The 13,233-nt window shown below is 38.3% G+C and overlaps 1 protein-coding gene and 1 long non-coding RNA gene across 2 annotated transcripts in view; one reads left to right on the forward strand and one right to left on the reverse strand.

The window, feature by feature from the left end:
- CAP2 (cyclase associated actin cytoskeleton regulatory protein 2) overlaps positions 1 to 13,233 on the forward strand; it is a 74,271-nt gene that overhangs the window by 28,438 nt on the left and 32,600 nt on the right. Inside the window, exon 4 of the mRNA XM_074871566.1 lies at positions 4,145 to 4,222. Coding sequence (XP_074727667.1) covers positions 4,145 to 4,222 — 78 coding nt within the window. The remainder of the gene's footprint in view (positions 1 to 4,144; positions 4,223 to 13,233) is intronic.
- Positions 1,951 to 13,233, reverse strand: part of LOC141944649 (uncharacterized) — a 51,137-nt gene continuing 39,854 nt past the window's right edge. Inside the window, exons 4-5 of the long non-coding RNA XR_012629298.1 lie at positions 9,497 to 9,590; positions 1,951 to 2,260 (exon numbers count right to left, since the gene is read on the reverse strand). This is a non-coding gene — a long non-coding RNA (uncharacterized LOC141944649). The remainder of the gene's footprint in view (positions 2,261 to 9,496; positions 9,591 to 13,233) is intronic.

The raw sequence follows: 13,233 nt of genomic DNA on the forward strand, positions 1-13,233 counted from the left end.
GATGCATGGAAAGAAGTACCGTATGCTCAGAAGTAGTAAAACTCTGAAAGCCATTTTTAATGCTGTTGGAGAAAGAAGGAAGTAACTGTGGCATAAGTCTTATAAAATTCTGCTTGTAAAATGCAAAAGCTCTGTTGACATGATCCTTTGGTTAAGATTTAAATTCAAAGGTGAGAGATGGGAGTGCTCTGATCCCTACACAACTAAAAGATTTTGGGGCTGGATAAATTTTGGGCATACATCACAAGCCTTGCAATCAATAGTCCACTGATCACTGAATGATTCCAACATCCTATAATAAATATTGGATAATAAGAAAATGCAAAAAGCCACACTTCTCATGCACCAGCACTAACTCAAAGAGTGTTACCAATGGCTTGGGTGCCCTCAGAAAGACATCTCACAGACATTCTGAAAGGTGGCCTTGGCCACACTCTGCAGTGGAGGGGGAGGAGTAATAAACAAAAAAGAGTAATACATGCCTGAAGGAGAAGTACATCCTGATTCCACATCCAGCAGTAGTTTTAACATTGGTCAGATGAACAAGATATATGTATGAGGCATACTCAAGGAATATCAGTCTTTTAGGAACATCAGTGTACATCAGCCAACAGGCTGTCTCCAGCTCTGACCAGATTCCAGTGCTTCAGCAGAAAGAGGTGAAAAATCAGACAAGAAACCTGTTGTTACTTTGTACTCTGAGTGTTGAAAATCCTCAGCCTCCATGAGTGATCAGTGGGAACCCAAAAGCGTGGCTTTAATGTAGTGTAAACAAGTGCAAAGCAGACACATTTTTCAAACCTCATTGATGCTACCAGCTTATTATATGTTCAGGAACTCAGAAAGCAATCTTAATTTTCTACATCTAAGAGCACTTTGCTCATGTTTTATGATCTGTCTGATCACTATTTAAAGCTCTATCTTAAAATAATGCTGGTTCTTTGTAGTTGGAAGATCCCTTCTGAACTTCACTTTCTGGATAGTTGAAAATCTTCTAAGTTTGAGACTATGATTATTCCTGATGCAGTTTACAGACCTGTGATCATGTGCTGACACTGTTTTCTTCTCTGTTACTTATATTCTGTATGAGAAAGAATCATCATTATCCTCAGCCACTGTGTTGATAAGCAAAACAAGTGAAACTTTTAAAATTTATCTTTGTATGACAGATACTCATAGCTCTAAACATCCAAATAGGTTTTCTCTGCATCAATTCTGATTTAAGCTCATCTTTATTTAACACAGATGACTGGTACATTACACAGAATTCCAGAGGAGGTCCTCTCCAATGGTACTAACACTTCTGTAGCTCTAGTAAAAATATTTGCCACATCCATTGTGGAATTGCATAAGCTCTTTTCACAAAGCCACCTTCCTGGCTTTTATACTTGAATTTTCCAGTCTTCAGCATTTCCAATTAATCAGTTTCATGTTTACACCCAAAATTATGCATTGTTTTAAAGAGGCGGGGGGAGGACTGCTAAATTTTATCCTATTCATATTACTTGTGCCAACAAAGTTGTCTTACTCTTCTCAAGTGATGAGTGAGTCCTTCTCAACAATATTAAAACCTCCTAACTTTGTGTTGCCCACGAATTTTATGAGTGTACACCTAATTCTTGCTCTTAGGACACTAATAACCATATTGATGATTCCTAAAACTAATCCCTGAGAAACACAGCTAGCAACTTTCCTCCTCTCAAATAACATCACCTGTAATATACTCTATTGTTGTCTCCATGTATCCAGCTTCTTATCCAACTTAAGAGTTTTTATATTCCTTTGCATCATTTCCACTTAAAGTATGGGTTTCCTATGAGGACCCACAGTAAGCATTTTATATGATATGTAAGTATACTAGATCTGACACATTTTCCTTGTCTAAGAAAATGAAAACTCTAAACAATCCCCAAAAGTACTATCTCCAAATGATATATATTTAAAATCTTTTCTACTTGTGCTTCCATCTGCCAGTGTCTTCAGTACTCTAGAACGAAGATAACACGGACCCAATTATTTTGTAACACTAAGCTGCATATATTTGACTTCCCTTTCAAATTATGTAATTCCCATTATCATCATTCCCCCTAGCTATCCTTTCAATATCTTCATGTACATCAACTTCCTTGAAATTGGGGAAGAGCATTTATTCAACAACAGGTAAGCTGTACATCAAGAATAATGTAGGCATGCCCAGCTTACCCTTCAGGTCACTGCCACGGCCTCATTTCATCGCTTTATTTCTTTATTGTTCCAGTAGCTAAAAAAAATATGGCTTTGTTTCACTTTCTGTGCAAGGTACAGTTCAATAAGGCCTTGATCCATCATTCCTTTGCTTCTATATTTTATAATGCCTGAAAAAAGTTCTTGATAATCAAGGCCTCTTTTCAACTCTTTGGGGGTTTTCTTAGTTTCTTGCTTTAGTTATTTATTCATGCAGAGACTCTAGCCCTTTCATACAATTTCTCCCTCCTGCCCAGCACTCATAGGTTATTTCCATTCTTAATCTAAATCTATTCTTTCCTGCATTCAAATCATTAAGTTCCTCAGGCCAGTCATCTCCATTCACTGATCTTTCTATTCTCTAAAAGTTCACCATTCTAAAATACCAAGCCTTAGCTATAGATTTATTTTTGTCCATCTTGCAATTTAAGAACCGAATCCATTCATAATCACTTCCTCCTAGAACATTAGGTTTTGGTCAGCCGTTGTGCAAGATTCTCCTCACACAAAAAATCTAAGCCTAAAATAGCACACACTTTGTTGTTATATGAATTTCTTTACCAAAAAGTCAGTCTTCTGAAATGTCTAAGAATATCCAAACCTTGCTATTATTGATGGTATTTATGTCTGTGTCTGGAAAATTTAAGTCTCCTATGCTCATACAGTTTCCCTTATTATTTATTTCTTTATCTATTTATAGAGATGATTACCCTCTTCCAAATCTCAGCCTGTCAGACCATAATATCCCCTTCTGCCCAAATACTGTCCAAGTTGGGCCTCTTTTACCTTGCAGTGATTTTCGTCCTAACAGATTATGTTTTATTCATGCCATCACATTTTAAGATGAATAAACACAATTTGGCTGTTTTACTTTGATACAACTTCAAATTTCCTGACTTTTATGTATTTCAAGTTGCATCCACATAGGCCTGTATATAAAATTTCCTTGTTTTCTTTTTAGATTGAAGAAACCCCAAGGAAAAACAGCATGAGCTTCCCCACCCTTTCACAAAGTGATTATAAATGTACCTATTCATATTAGATTAACTTAACATCATTTGGTTTGGTTTGGTCTTTATTTAGCAATACACACTAGTTATGAATAGTCCTTTTCTGTACCAGTAATGGTTTCTCCTAGTCACTACTCATTCACTTGAATGAGGTATAGGTGATACTGAAATAGTGATTAGATTCTAATCAATGTACATAATTCATAATGTACAAAAAATGTGTAGTGCTCGAAAAAACAAAAAAAGACCAGAAATTTGAACAGTAGGAAACACCAGGGAGTGTAGATTTACCTCCCATCCACACTGTTAGCATATAAACATGCTGTCAGATGCAGTTTTAACCCAGGTTCTAGAGTTCTGTTGGATAAAATTGCCAAAAAATCTTCAGCTACCATCTCCCATAGCCGTCGATTTTAAGGTCTACTCATAGAGGACAAACAAGAAATTAATTATAGCGTAGTCCCTCAGCAAATATGCCAAGCTCAACTCTTCTTAAACATCACTACAGTCTAAGTTACAGTCCAACAGAAAGTTTGCAGGTTGCCATTCTCAGAGGTAATAAGTTGTTATCATGCACTGAAGTATAAACATCACCATTAAAATACCTAGACATTCTCTGAAATGTTAAAATTAAGTCCTCCTGTGACTAATCTTATAAATGATAACCAAAAGACTGCATATCCACTGATTTTATTTCCTATCTGAAGAAGATAGGGAACTTAACCTTAGGTTTCAAAAAAAAAATATAGCTAAGCCAGTACTGTAACGCATTTCTTTCAGTCAGCATTGCTGTGATTTAGATGAGAAGCAGCAAGAAAGACTTGAGCTGTCACACTTGACTTTGAGCTGCCAAGAAGAGGTATTGGAGGTTACAGGCTAAGGTTTAATTTATATTCCTCCTTTTGTTACAGGCAGAGATGGTACGTGCTGCTTTCCAAGCGCAAAGATCTTTCCTGGTGTTAGCATCTCAATGTCAAGAGCCTCAAGAGGTAAGAAAAGTGACCTAGAGTTTCAAGAGGCAGTGTATCAAAAAGGCTGTGTTCCTGTATGTTTAACATCAATCCTTGCATTTGCTTTTATTTGTTACTTTATCTATACAGTGCACTTAGAGGCTTGCTTTCAGTGTTATTAACATGGTGCTGTAATAATCAGAAAGCCATGGTTCAGAGTTAAGAACCTTTCTGTACCAATACATGTAAGATCACTGAAGAAACCAAAGGAGGTTTATGCTTGATGTCTGTAAGCATGATCACTGCTTCTCTGGAAGGCTGGAAATGCCATGGAATAGAATGGCTTTTTCCTGGTCCCACAGGGATGATACATGGCAGACTCTGAAGTCAGGGGATGAGCTTTTGAGAGAAAAATCAATACTGGCCCCTAGACTCAGTATTCTACAAGCTGAGGTTCAGCTTAGACCAATTCTGGAAGGAAGGCAAAGCATTTTGTCAAGAAAATGAAAAAAACATTTTATATCAAGTTCATTTATATACTTATTTTAGTGGCAGCTATTTAAATCCTCCCCTCACAACTAGAAAGCCCAGAGAAGCTGCGGAGTTGTTATGGAATCTCATTTGTAGTTTCTGGAGGGCAAAGTTTTGGCCAATAACACTGTATCATTCCTGGGAAGAGCAATCATGTAGCCCTTCTGTGGGACCACCTTGGAACCTTCCTTCTTGGAGTGTGCAGAGAATGAAGACTTCACTTGCACAGTGTTTCCATGGCTTTCAGATCTGTCTTTTTCCACTAGCTCCCTGGTCCATAGTTTATTAAACTACATATTTTCAAATAACAACTCTCTGCCACCGGTATAAACTATTGAAATTTTGCTGTCACTGTTGTTAGAGACACAAATTAAAAGTTTTTCTAATCAGTATGTTTTAATGGCAAGGGTACTGAAGTTAAAAAAAAACAGCACAGATATTACAGGTGAGACTAGATTTATAAAGTTCCAAGCAAGAAGGGATCACTTGTTTTTCCAGCTGTCCCTGATCTCGGAGAGTAGAAGTGGGTCATGACTCACAGAGAACAGGCAAAATTCCCATTGGTACAGGCCTCAAGCAGTCATTTAGATTGGCTGTGAATACAATTGCACCCAGTGGCCCACAAAACTCTTCATTCTCATAGGTAAAATATTCCCCAATGAACAGTTTCTGATGGCCCATAATGTAATGCAGTGATCTGAAGTTGTTGGTATTGTCCCAGCTCTGGTAAGAGTAAAAGCTATGGCTCACTGTTTGGCCTCCTGTACTGATGTGCTATTGGTAGGATTTTCTCCGCTTTTCAAGTGAGAATGGCAATCATTTCCCCCCACTGCTACCCTTTCAACTTACTGACTTCAAGTCAAGTCTTTCAAATTTTTTCAACTGTAAAGTTCAGAAACTTTCATTTTAAAAATGGCAACAAAACAAGCAAAAAAAAAAAAGAACAGATGTAAAAAGAGATTCTCCAGCAATCCAGAATGACAGTTACAGAAGCATTAAGAAAAGCAACAAGTATTAAAAACCTTGCTATAAACATCACCAGAGCTGACCATGTGTATCCATAATGTCTTAGTTGCATGTTATCAGGCTTGCATAGATTTCTGCAACTTGTTGAAGGCAAGAAAGTATACTTTTATAATTTAACTGTCTTTTAGCACCAAGGAAATGCCACATGATATGTATGTACACATAATTCCAAAGTTAAAATACCAGGAATATTACAGACTTAAGTTCCATTCCCAGCGAGAATAAATCCAGCCCAATTTCTCTAGGTTTTTTAATTTTTTTTTTTAACATAAAGACTGTTAGGTACACATTTTTTATACACATCCAAATGCATGTTGTTGTTAATCTTTTTTTCTTTTTTGCACATATTTTTTGAACAGCTATACTATTGACAGACCTGAAAACAATCAAAGGCTGCCTGTTCTGTGCAACTTGAACAGTATTTTCCACTGCAGAGAGTGACGGTTCCAGGCACTAGGCTTTTTATATCTCCATCTCAATGAGGAAAAAAAATCCTATTGTAAAGCCACATTGGGTAACCATTTTGAAAAAGCTGGTTATCACCAGCTAACCCAGGAGAAGGAAAGAAGCAGGGGTCCTCCCCCCTCCCCCCCAGGACCTTATTGATGTGATGTCATCGGGGCTCTGGTTGTATTTATAGCCTAGAGCCACGGAGTCAGTGTGGAATCCAAACAGGAAAGCTAATCATTAGTGTATCAGAATGCACAGAGTAGAGAAAAGCAAATGAAGATGACAGCATATCTATAAATGCAAGAGAAAAGAGAGTAATTCTGTCATTCAGCTGTCTAGACTGTTTGCTTTATAATGTAAAGCTGTGAATGAGCCAGCGAGTTGCGATTATGGCATAGTAGCTTTGTAGACATTCAGAGACAGCGGTGTGGAGACTGAGGGGATTTACTGAGTTCCTGTCATGTTGGGATGTCATACATGGTGCCTTTAAAAAAAAAAGAGGGAGGGGAAAATGCCCTGGAAAAATAAATTAGCTCAGCTCTTGCAGCTTACAAACTAATGAATAAGGAATTCAGACAAAAAGAAAGCTCCTATATGTATAATAATCCTTAGATTTTTTTGTGCTCAGCAAAGAGAGAAATGTATATCGTAGAAGAAGCAGTATTTTTTCCCCTCTATGAAAATGTTGAAGCCCTGGTATTCATTTAGGTCTTTAACTCCTGCTATGAGTCACTAGCAAACATTTTCAAACAGTTAAGCTTGCTGAAGTTGCTTTTGCAGAGTTTTGCTTCTTGTTAATAATGTTGATATTTTTCATTTGGAATCTGTTGCAGTGCACAGCCTTCATTATCTGTATATGTGAAAATAGTAGGAGCCGAGAAGGTAATTCCAGCTGGCATACCAATCTAGCATCAACTGCAATAAATTATTTCACAGAGAGCATGTTCTGTTACTTTTTATGGTCATGTTCTATATTTGTATGTGCAGTGGAAGAGATCACATGACAAAACCACCAGTTGATATTCCTGTTTGTGTATGTCCCAGCTAATGGCTGCTGGATACAAGCTCATCCAGCATGATGGGATTCTTTAGTTCATCCACTTATCAGAAATTATTTTCTAATGCCAAACTTCAAACATGAAAGCAAAAAAAAGTCTACTATAAATTGTTTACTATATATGAGATAGTAAAGACAAGACGGAGAAGGGAAAATAAATTAGAATATTGCTATATTCTGTGAGAAGTTGTTTAAAAAGGTATTTTGAGACCGTAATTTTACATGTTGGTTGGGCAATTCAGAAGATATATTTTAACATAAACCTTCACAAAACGTTATGAAATAGTTTGAATCTGAGTTTTCTACTCCCCATAGTCTAAGCCAAATACAATTCTGATTGAAACATTGTTATTTTATTGTATAATAATTTTAAAAGTTATTAGTGTTCCTGAGCAAGTTTATCTGTTTAACAATTTTTTCTTAATTTATGATCATGAAACTAATGTACGACATCACTGCTCAAAGTCATTGCACTGAATTGTTTGTGAATAGTAACTTATATACTATCTTCTCTTTATGAGTTGTTTCATTTCACTTTAAGACTTCAAACAATTTTAAGAGTTGCTTTGAGGGCATGAATAATCCATTGTTCCCATGCTGTTAATGAGATAAGTTTTTCTGTGAATCAGTATAAACATATGCGGGATGAACATAGTCATGGTAAGAAGTACTACAAACAGATTTAAATGACAGATGCAGTTCAGACTATGAATGATTACGTAATTTCTCATTAAAAAAAAATGCTGAGTTCATATGACTGCCAGAGCTCATGGATTTAATTACTCACACTGTGCAGACAAACATTCCAATTAAATACCTAGCTTAAATATTCAGATTCTACACACGGGTGGGAGGAGAGGGGTGGAGGAAAGTGAGAGTTAAAGGAGGGCTTTCCCTTTTTTTCCTAGAAAGGGGAAAAAAAACCCCTGAAACCCAAGAAACTGTGTTTGAAGTTAGACTTGGAGCCATGAGAACAAATCCTGAGGTTTTAAATTTTTTATAGTCAAGCAAAAAATCTATTGTAGGAGCAGAATAGTTGTGGCAATTGGTTTGAATAAAGAACTCATTCTCAGAATTTTTATGCAGAAATCAATGATGGAGATTTACAGTTCCCTACTCTCTGTCAGTGTAGGATTGCTCATTTTTTTTCTTTCTTATACTTTTAAAGTTCCTCATACTTACTGGGATCACCCTCACTGTTTTCCAAAAATAGGAAGAGCAGGATACTCCTCACCTCATTAATTTATTACTTACTTATGCAAAAGAGTTTGAGCCAAGTTTTGCTGCCATTCTACTTAGTTGGTTGACTGCTGCAAATCTGCACCTCTGTATCTAGAAATAGCTTAAGGAAGAATTTGGTTCAGTCCTTTTTAGGTCCTCAGGTCCCAAACTTACAGAAGGTGCCAAGAGTGACGTGGACAGAGCCTGAGAGTCTTGAGCTCCAAAGGAAACACCTTCCCCCAGCCTGTTCTCTGAAATCTTGCCAAACGGTTGACATATTTCTGTTATCAGCAAGCCTACAACTGCATGCGACGTGGTCACAGTTGCAGTGATGGACCAACTGACAGTTTTCAGTCGCTAGCCTGCTGCCTTACAGTGTTTACAGGCTCATTTTTGGATATTCTTGCAAATTCTTCCTCAGTTCCAGGTCCACTTTAATCCTTGATTATTGCTTCATTGTAAACATACTGCCAGTCTCCTGATAGCCCCCTGACACCTGTTATCTCATAATTTTGTCTCAAAGGCGCTCGACTGCATTTAATCAGCCTCAAGCTCATTACAGTTTCTGATCACAGAATCACAGAATCATAGAATCGTTTATGTTGGAAAAGACCTTTAGGATCATTGAGTTCAACTGTTAACGTAACACTGCCAAGTCCACCACTAAACCATGTCCCTAAGTGCCACATCTACACATCTTTTAAATACCTCCAGGGATGGTGACTCAAACACTTCCCTGGGCAGCCTGTTCCAATGCTTGACAACCCTTTCAGTGAAGAAATTTTTCCTAATCTGCAATCTAAACCTCCCCTGGAGCAACTTGAGACCATTTCCTTTTGTCCTGTCACTTGTACTTGGGAGAAGAGGCTGACATCCACCTCGCTACAACCTCCTTTCAGGTAGCTGTAGAGAGTGATAAGGTTTCCCCGAGCCTCCTTTTGTCCAGGCTAAACAACCCTCAGCCACTCCTCACAGGACTTGTTCTCCAGACCCTTCACCAGCTTGGTTGCCCTTCTTTGTACACGCACCTCAGTGTCTTTCTTGTAGTTAAGTTCTGTAGGTATCCTTGTACCACTTCTCTTTCCTCAGTTGTGTTTGCCAAAACTCCCAGGTCAGTAGCCCCTGCAATGAAAAATGGATGCATGTGAGATTCAGTTCTGTCTTAGGGGTAGTGCAGTCAGCTGTAAGAAGGCCCAGAGACACCTTGGAATCCAGGGAATACAGAAGGGCCGTCATCAGTCTACATCTCCCAAGCTGTATGAAAGAGAAACGGAGCCGGAGATGCACATTATTGCAGACCTCTAGACTGGCTCACATCAACACCACCAGGCACAGACTCTCCAGCAGTTCACGTTCTGTGCAGTAAGCAGTGGCTCCTTGCACTTGTTTACTCCAGTACAACTAAGAACAGCATCACCCCATAAGGAGGACATTATTGAAGATGATACTCTGTATTTTGTCTAGCTCTTCATCTGACATACCTGCTAAGCAATTCTGGGGGATCCTACAGACTCTTATTGGAATTCTGCTGTGTCCTAAAATAACGTCCTAAAATCATCAGGCTAGTTTTCAATCCCTGTAGCAGTGTTCATATTCAAACTGCACCATGTGAGATCCCACTGAGCTATGCTGATGGGACACTCCCTTTCCCATTAAGCATCATATTCTTTATTTCTGCTAAACACAAATCCAAACCAGTATATTCCTTTCTCTGTGCTACACAATTATTTCCCAGGATTTCTGGACTGCGCATGATCTTCTAAAAAGGGAAAGCATTGGGGATACAGCTGATTGAAAAGCAGGGCTTTTCAGTTCATGGGCTATTTCAATTTTTTCTAATTTTACTTTGGTTTAAATCATACCCCAAAGAATGAATTTTGAATTCTGAAAGCTGTGCGGACTCCAGGACTGCTTACTGAATCCGGCAGTCTTACAGTTCGTCTCTGGGGAGTTCTCAGATGAACCACATGAATGTCCAAGGCTGGAAGCCTGCACCATCTAACATCCCTGTCCTGGGACGTACCCCACAGTTGTGGCTGAACGGAACACCATTTTCTGACAGAACTTTGCTACCTGTAATGCCCTGGGCCCCACTGACATGGACTATGATCACAGCAGCAAAGATTGAGGAGTAAATGAAAAGGTTGAATGCAGTTCATTAGTGTAATTGTTCTTGTGGATTAGGTGGGGGATCTTGCCTGTGTGTCTAAAGCAGGAGGACCCCTTCTTATTGAATATACTGCCCATGGAGAGCTATGGTGGACAGGAAAACAATATACAGAGCATTTTTCCCACAAAGCACAAAATTGCTACAGCTAATATTGGCTGTTAGATCGAGAATTTAAGTGCTATCTAAGAGGAATAAAAGCCAAATACCAATTAGGTCACTTTGGAAGCACACAAATGTGTCTAAGCTTCTGTGCTGATGAAGCTGACCAGACATTTCTGCAGATTTGTCTTTCTGTGTCATAGTCCTGCTGTTGCACAGCAATGAGTTGAAGTGGCAAAACCTGTACTATTGACAAACAAATCAAACATTTGTTACACCACTACATTGAAGATTTACAGTCTAAGAAAATGAGACCAGAATAAATTAATGTCTCTCTGTACTTAGTTAGGAGGAGACATCTGAACCCTGAAAATATTCGAATACTAGAGGGATGTGAATGTAGTGATTATAGAGAAAGATCTCACTGATGATCTCTACTGGATATCAGAAAATGCTTGCAGAGAAAGCACTGGATTATTAAGATGCAGTAGGTTATACTGCGATTTTAAAAGCAAAACTGTGGTACCAAATGTGAAACACTTTCTTCAAGGAGAGATGAAGTTAGGCAGTGCTAAAAAACAGTTTGACAGCTGCCAACAAAAGTTGGTAGTGTTTCTTTATGGAAGTAATAATGAAAAGAAAAAAAAAGCATTTGAGGAATCTAAATGCAGCATTGGGAGGCTCAAATTACCAAGTAGCATAGATTCACCTCCGGAAAAAAATGTTTTCTATATACTTAAAGAAAGAGGTTATTCCTCAGCCTAATCTTAACACTGATGCCATTCAGACTGTTGATACACAGCTACAACAAAAAGGACAGGTCTTTCTTAAACCACATATATACAAGAAAGGACTAACAAATTTTAAAGTCTTTAGAGATTGCCTTTTACAAAACAAAATATGGGAAATTACAGTTAATCTAAAACTATTTTAGTTCTAGAATCATAGCCACTCGTAACAGAAATGCATCTCACTGGTGATCACTGAAGCTGCCAGTATTTTATTCCTATAGACACAGGATGGGATTCTGCTCATCAACTTTAACTGTCAAGGTAGGCATGTTGTGTAAGGTGTCTTTCTAGGCTCTCTTTACAGTAAATGGCAGCACCTCTAGGCTGCATTCTTCACATGTCTTCATGTCTTCTAAAATATAATCTTCTAACATCTATTAATAGGTGGAAAGAATTCCTCAGGGACATCTCTTTCTTCATTTACAATAGAGGGAATCAAGTCTCGGCTGAGAGGAGATGCTCACCTTTTAAATTGTTAGAACTGAGTGGAGGATGCTATGCATGACATCTTTCATCCCTTGAAAGGATGAAATGTGGGATGGGACTGTACTAGGCTGTTTGCAGAGATAATGGCTGTGTCTACATTAGTGTTTTAGTTCACAGCACGACTATATTTTTCCTTCAAATCAGCCCCATTTACTATGCTGTGATCCGCATTGCAGAGTAGTCTTAGGGTGTACAAAATGGGTGTCTTTCTGATTAAATTAAATGGAAGATACACTCCCAGACAGCACCTAAACCACGATTTACAGCTAGTCCAAAATAGGCCCCCCTGAATGTCAGGTCCTCAGCACCAACTGTTTTTGCTCTACAGAACCATTCCTATTAGGCTGCTCTGCTTGCCAACATATACAAAGACAGCTGATTCAAATCAACTCCAGGTTTCAAACTTGCCTGTGAAAAATACAATGTAAGTATGATGGAGATTTTGAACTGACAGAAGAAAATAACAGAGCTATAGACCATGGAATAAAGGTTGTAGTCATGCTGTTCTAGTTGCAGCTGAGTAAAATGAAGGGGCTGCTGATCCCAAATGCTCTCAGCTTTCTTTTACTGCTCCTATGCCAAAGGTTGCCACCCCCTCAGTTAGCATAACTTTAAAGGGTATTTGTTCCCTCACCATGTTTTTTTCATAATGGGTCAAGTTGATTTAAACACTATAATAGTGAGGTCTGAATTGTGTTGCCACCCATCAACATAAAAATTCTTCAGTAAACAATCTCACCCCTAAAAACCATGTAAGATTAGCTTAAAAATACATAAGGTCTTTAAAAACTGTATTTTTATTTACCTGCTGGGTTTTGCGCCTTTGTGATTCATGCTGGCAGGTTTCTGGACCACAGTGGTCTGAGAAAATACCCGTTTTCTCAAACTAAGCCTAAGATTTTCAAGTAATCACTGGCTCAAGCAGCCAAAGTTTAAGCAAGCCACTCAGTTTAGCATAACTTCACAGGCAAATCACAAAAATCACAAAACCCAAAAGTTTGGCCGTTCTCCTGAGTTAAATCCTTGTGCCCCAGTCATATTAAACCTGTCATCCGGGGAACTTCTCGTGTGAGTATTACAAAAATGTGAAGAAGAAGAAAGTCTGTTTGGTGCGGTTGGTTGGAATACTGGTATGCCAGGCCATTTTATGAGGTTGGGCTGAGACTGTTAAGTCTCTGAAGCCAAAGTCTAAGGCAGTTCTTGTTGCATGTTGTAGCTT

Source organism: Strix uralensis, chromosome 1 (assembly GCF_047716275.1).
Source record: "Strix uralensis isolate ZFMK-TIS-50842 chromosome 1, bStrUra1, whole genome shotgun sequence".
Lineage (NCBI taxonomy): Eukaryota > Metazoa > Chordata > Aves > Strigiformes > Strigidae > Strix > Strix uralensis.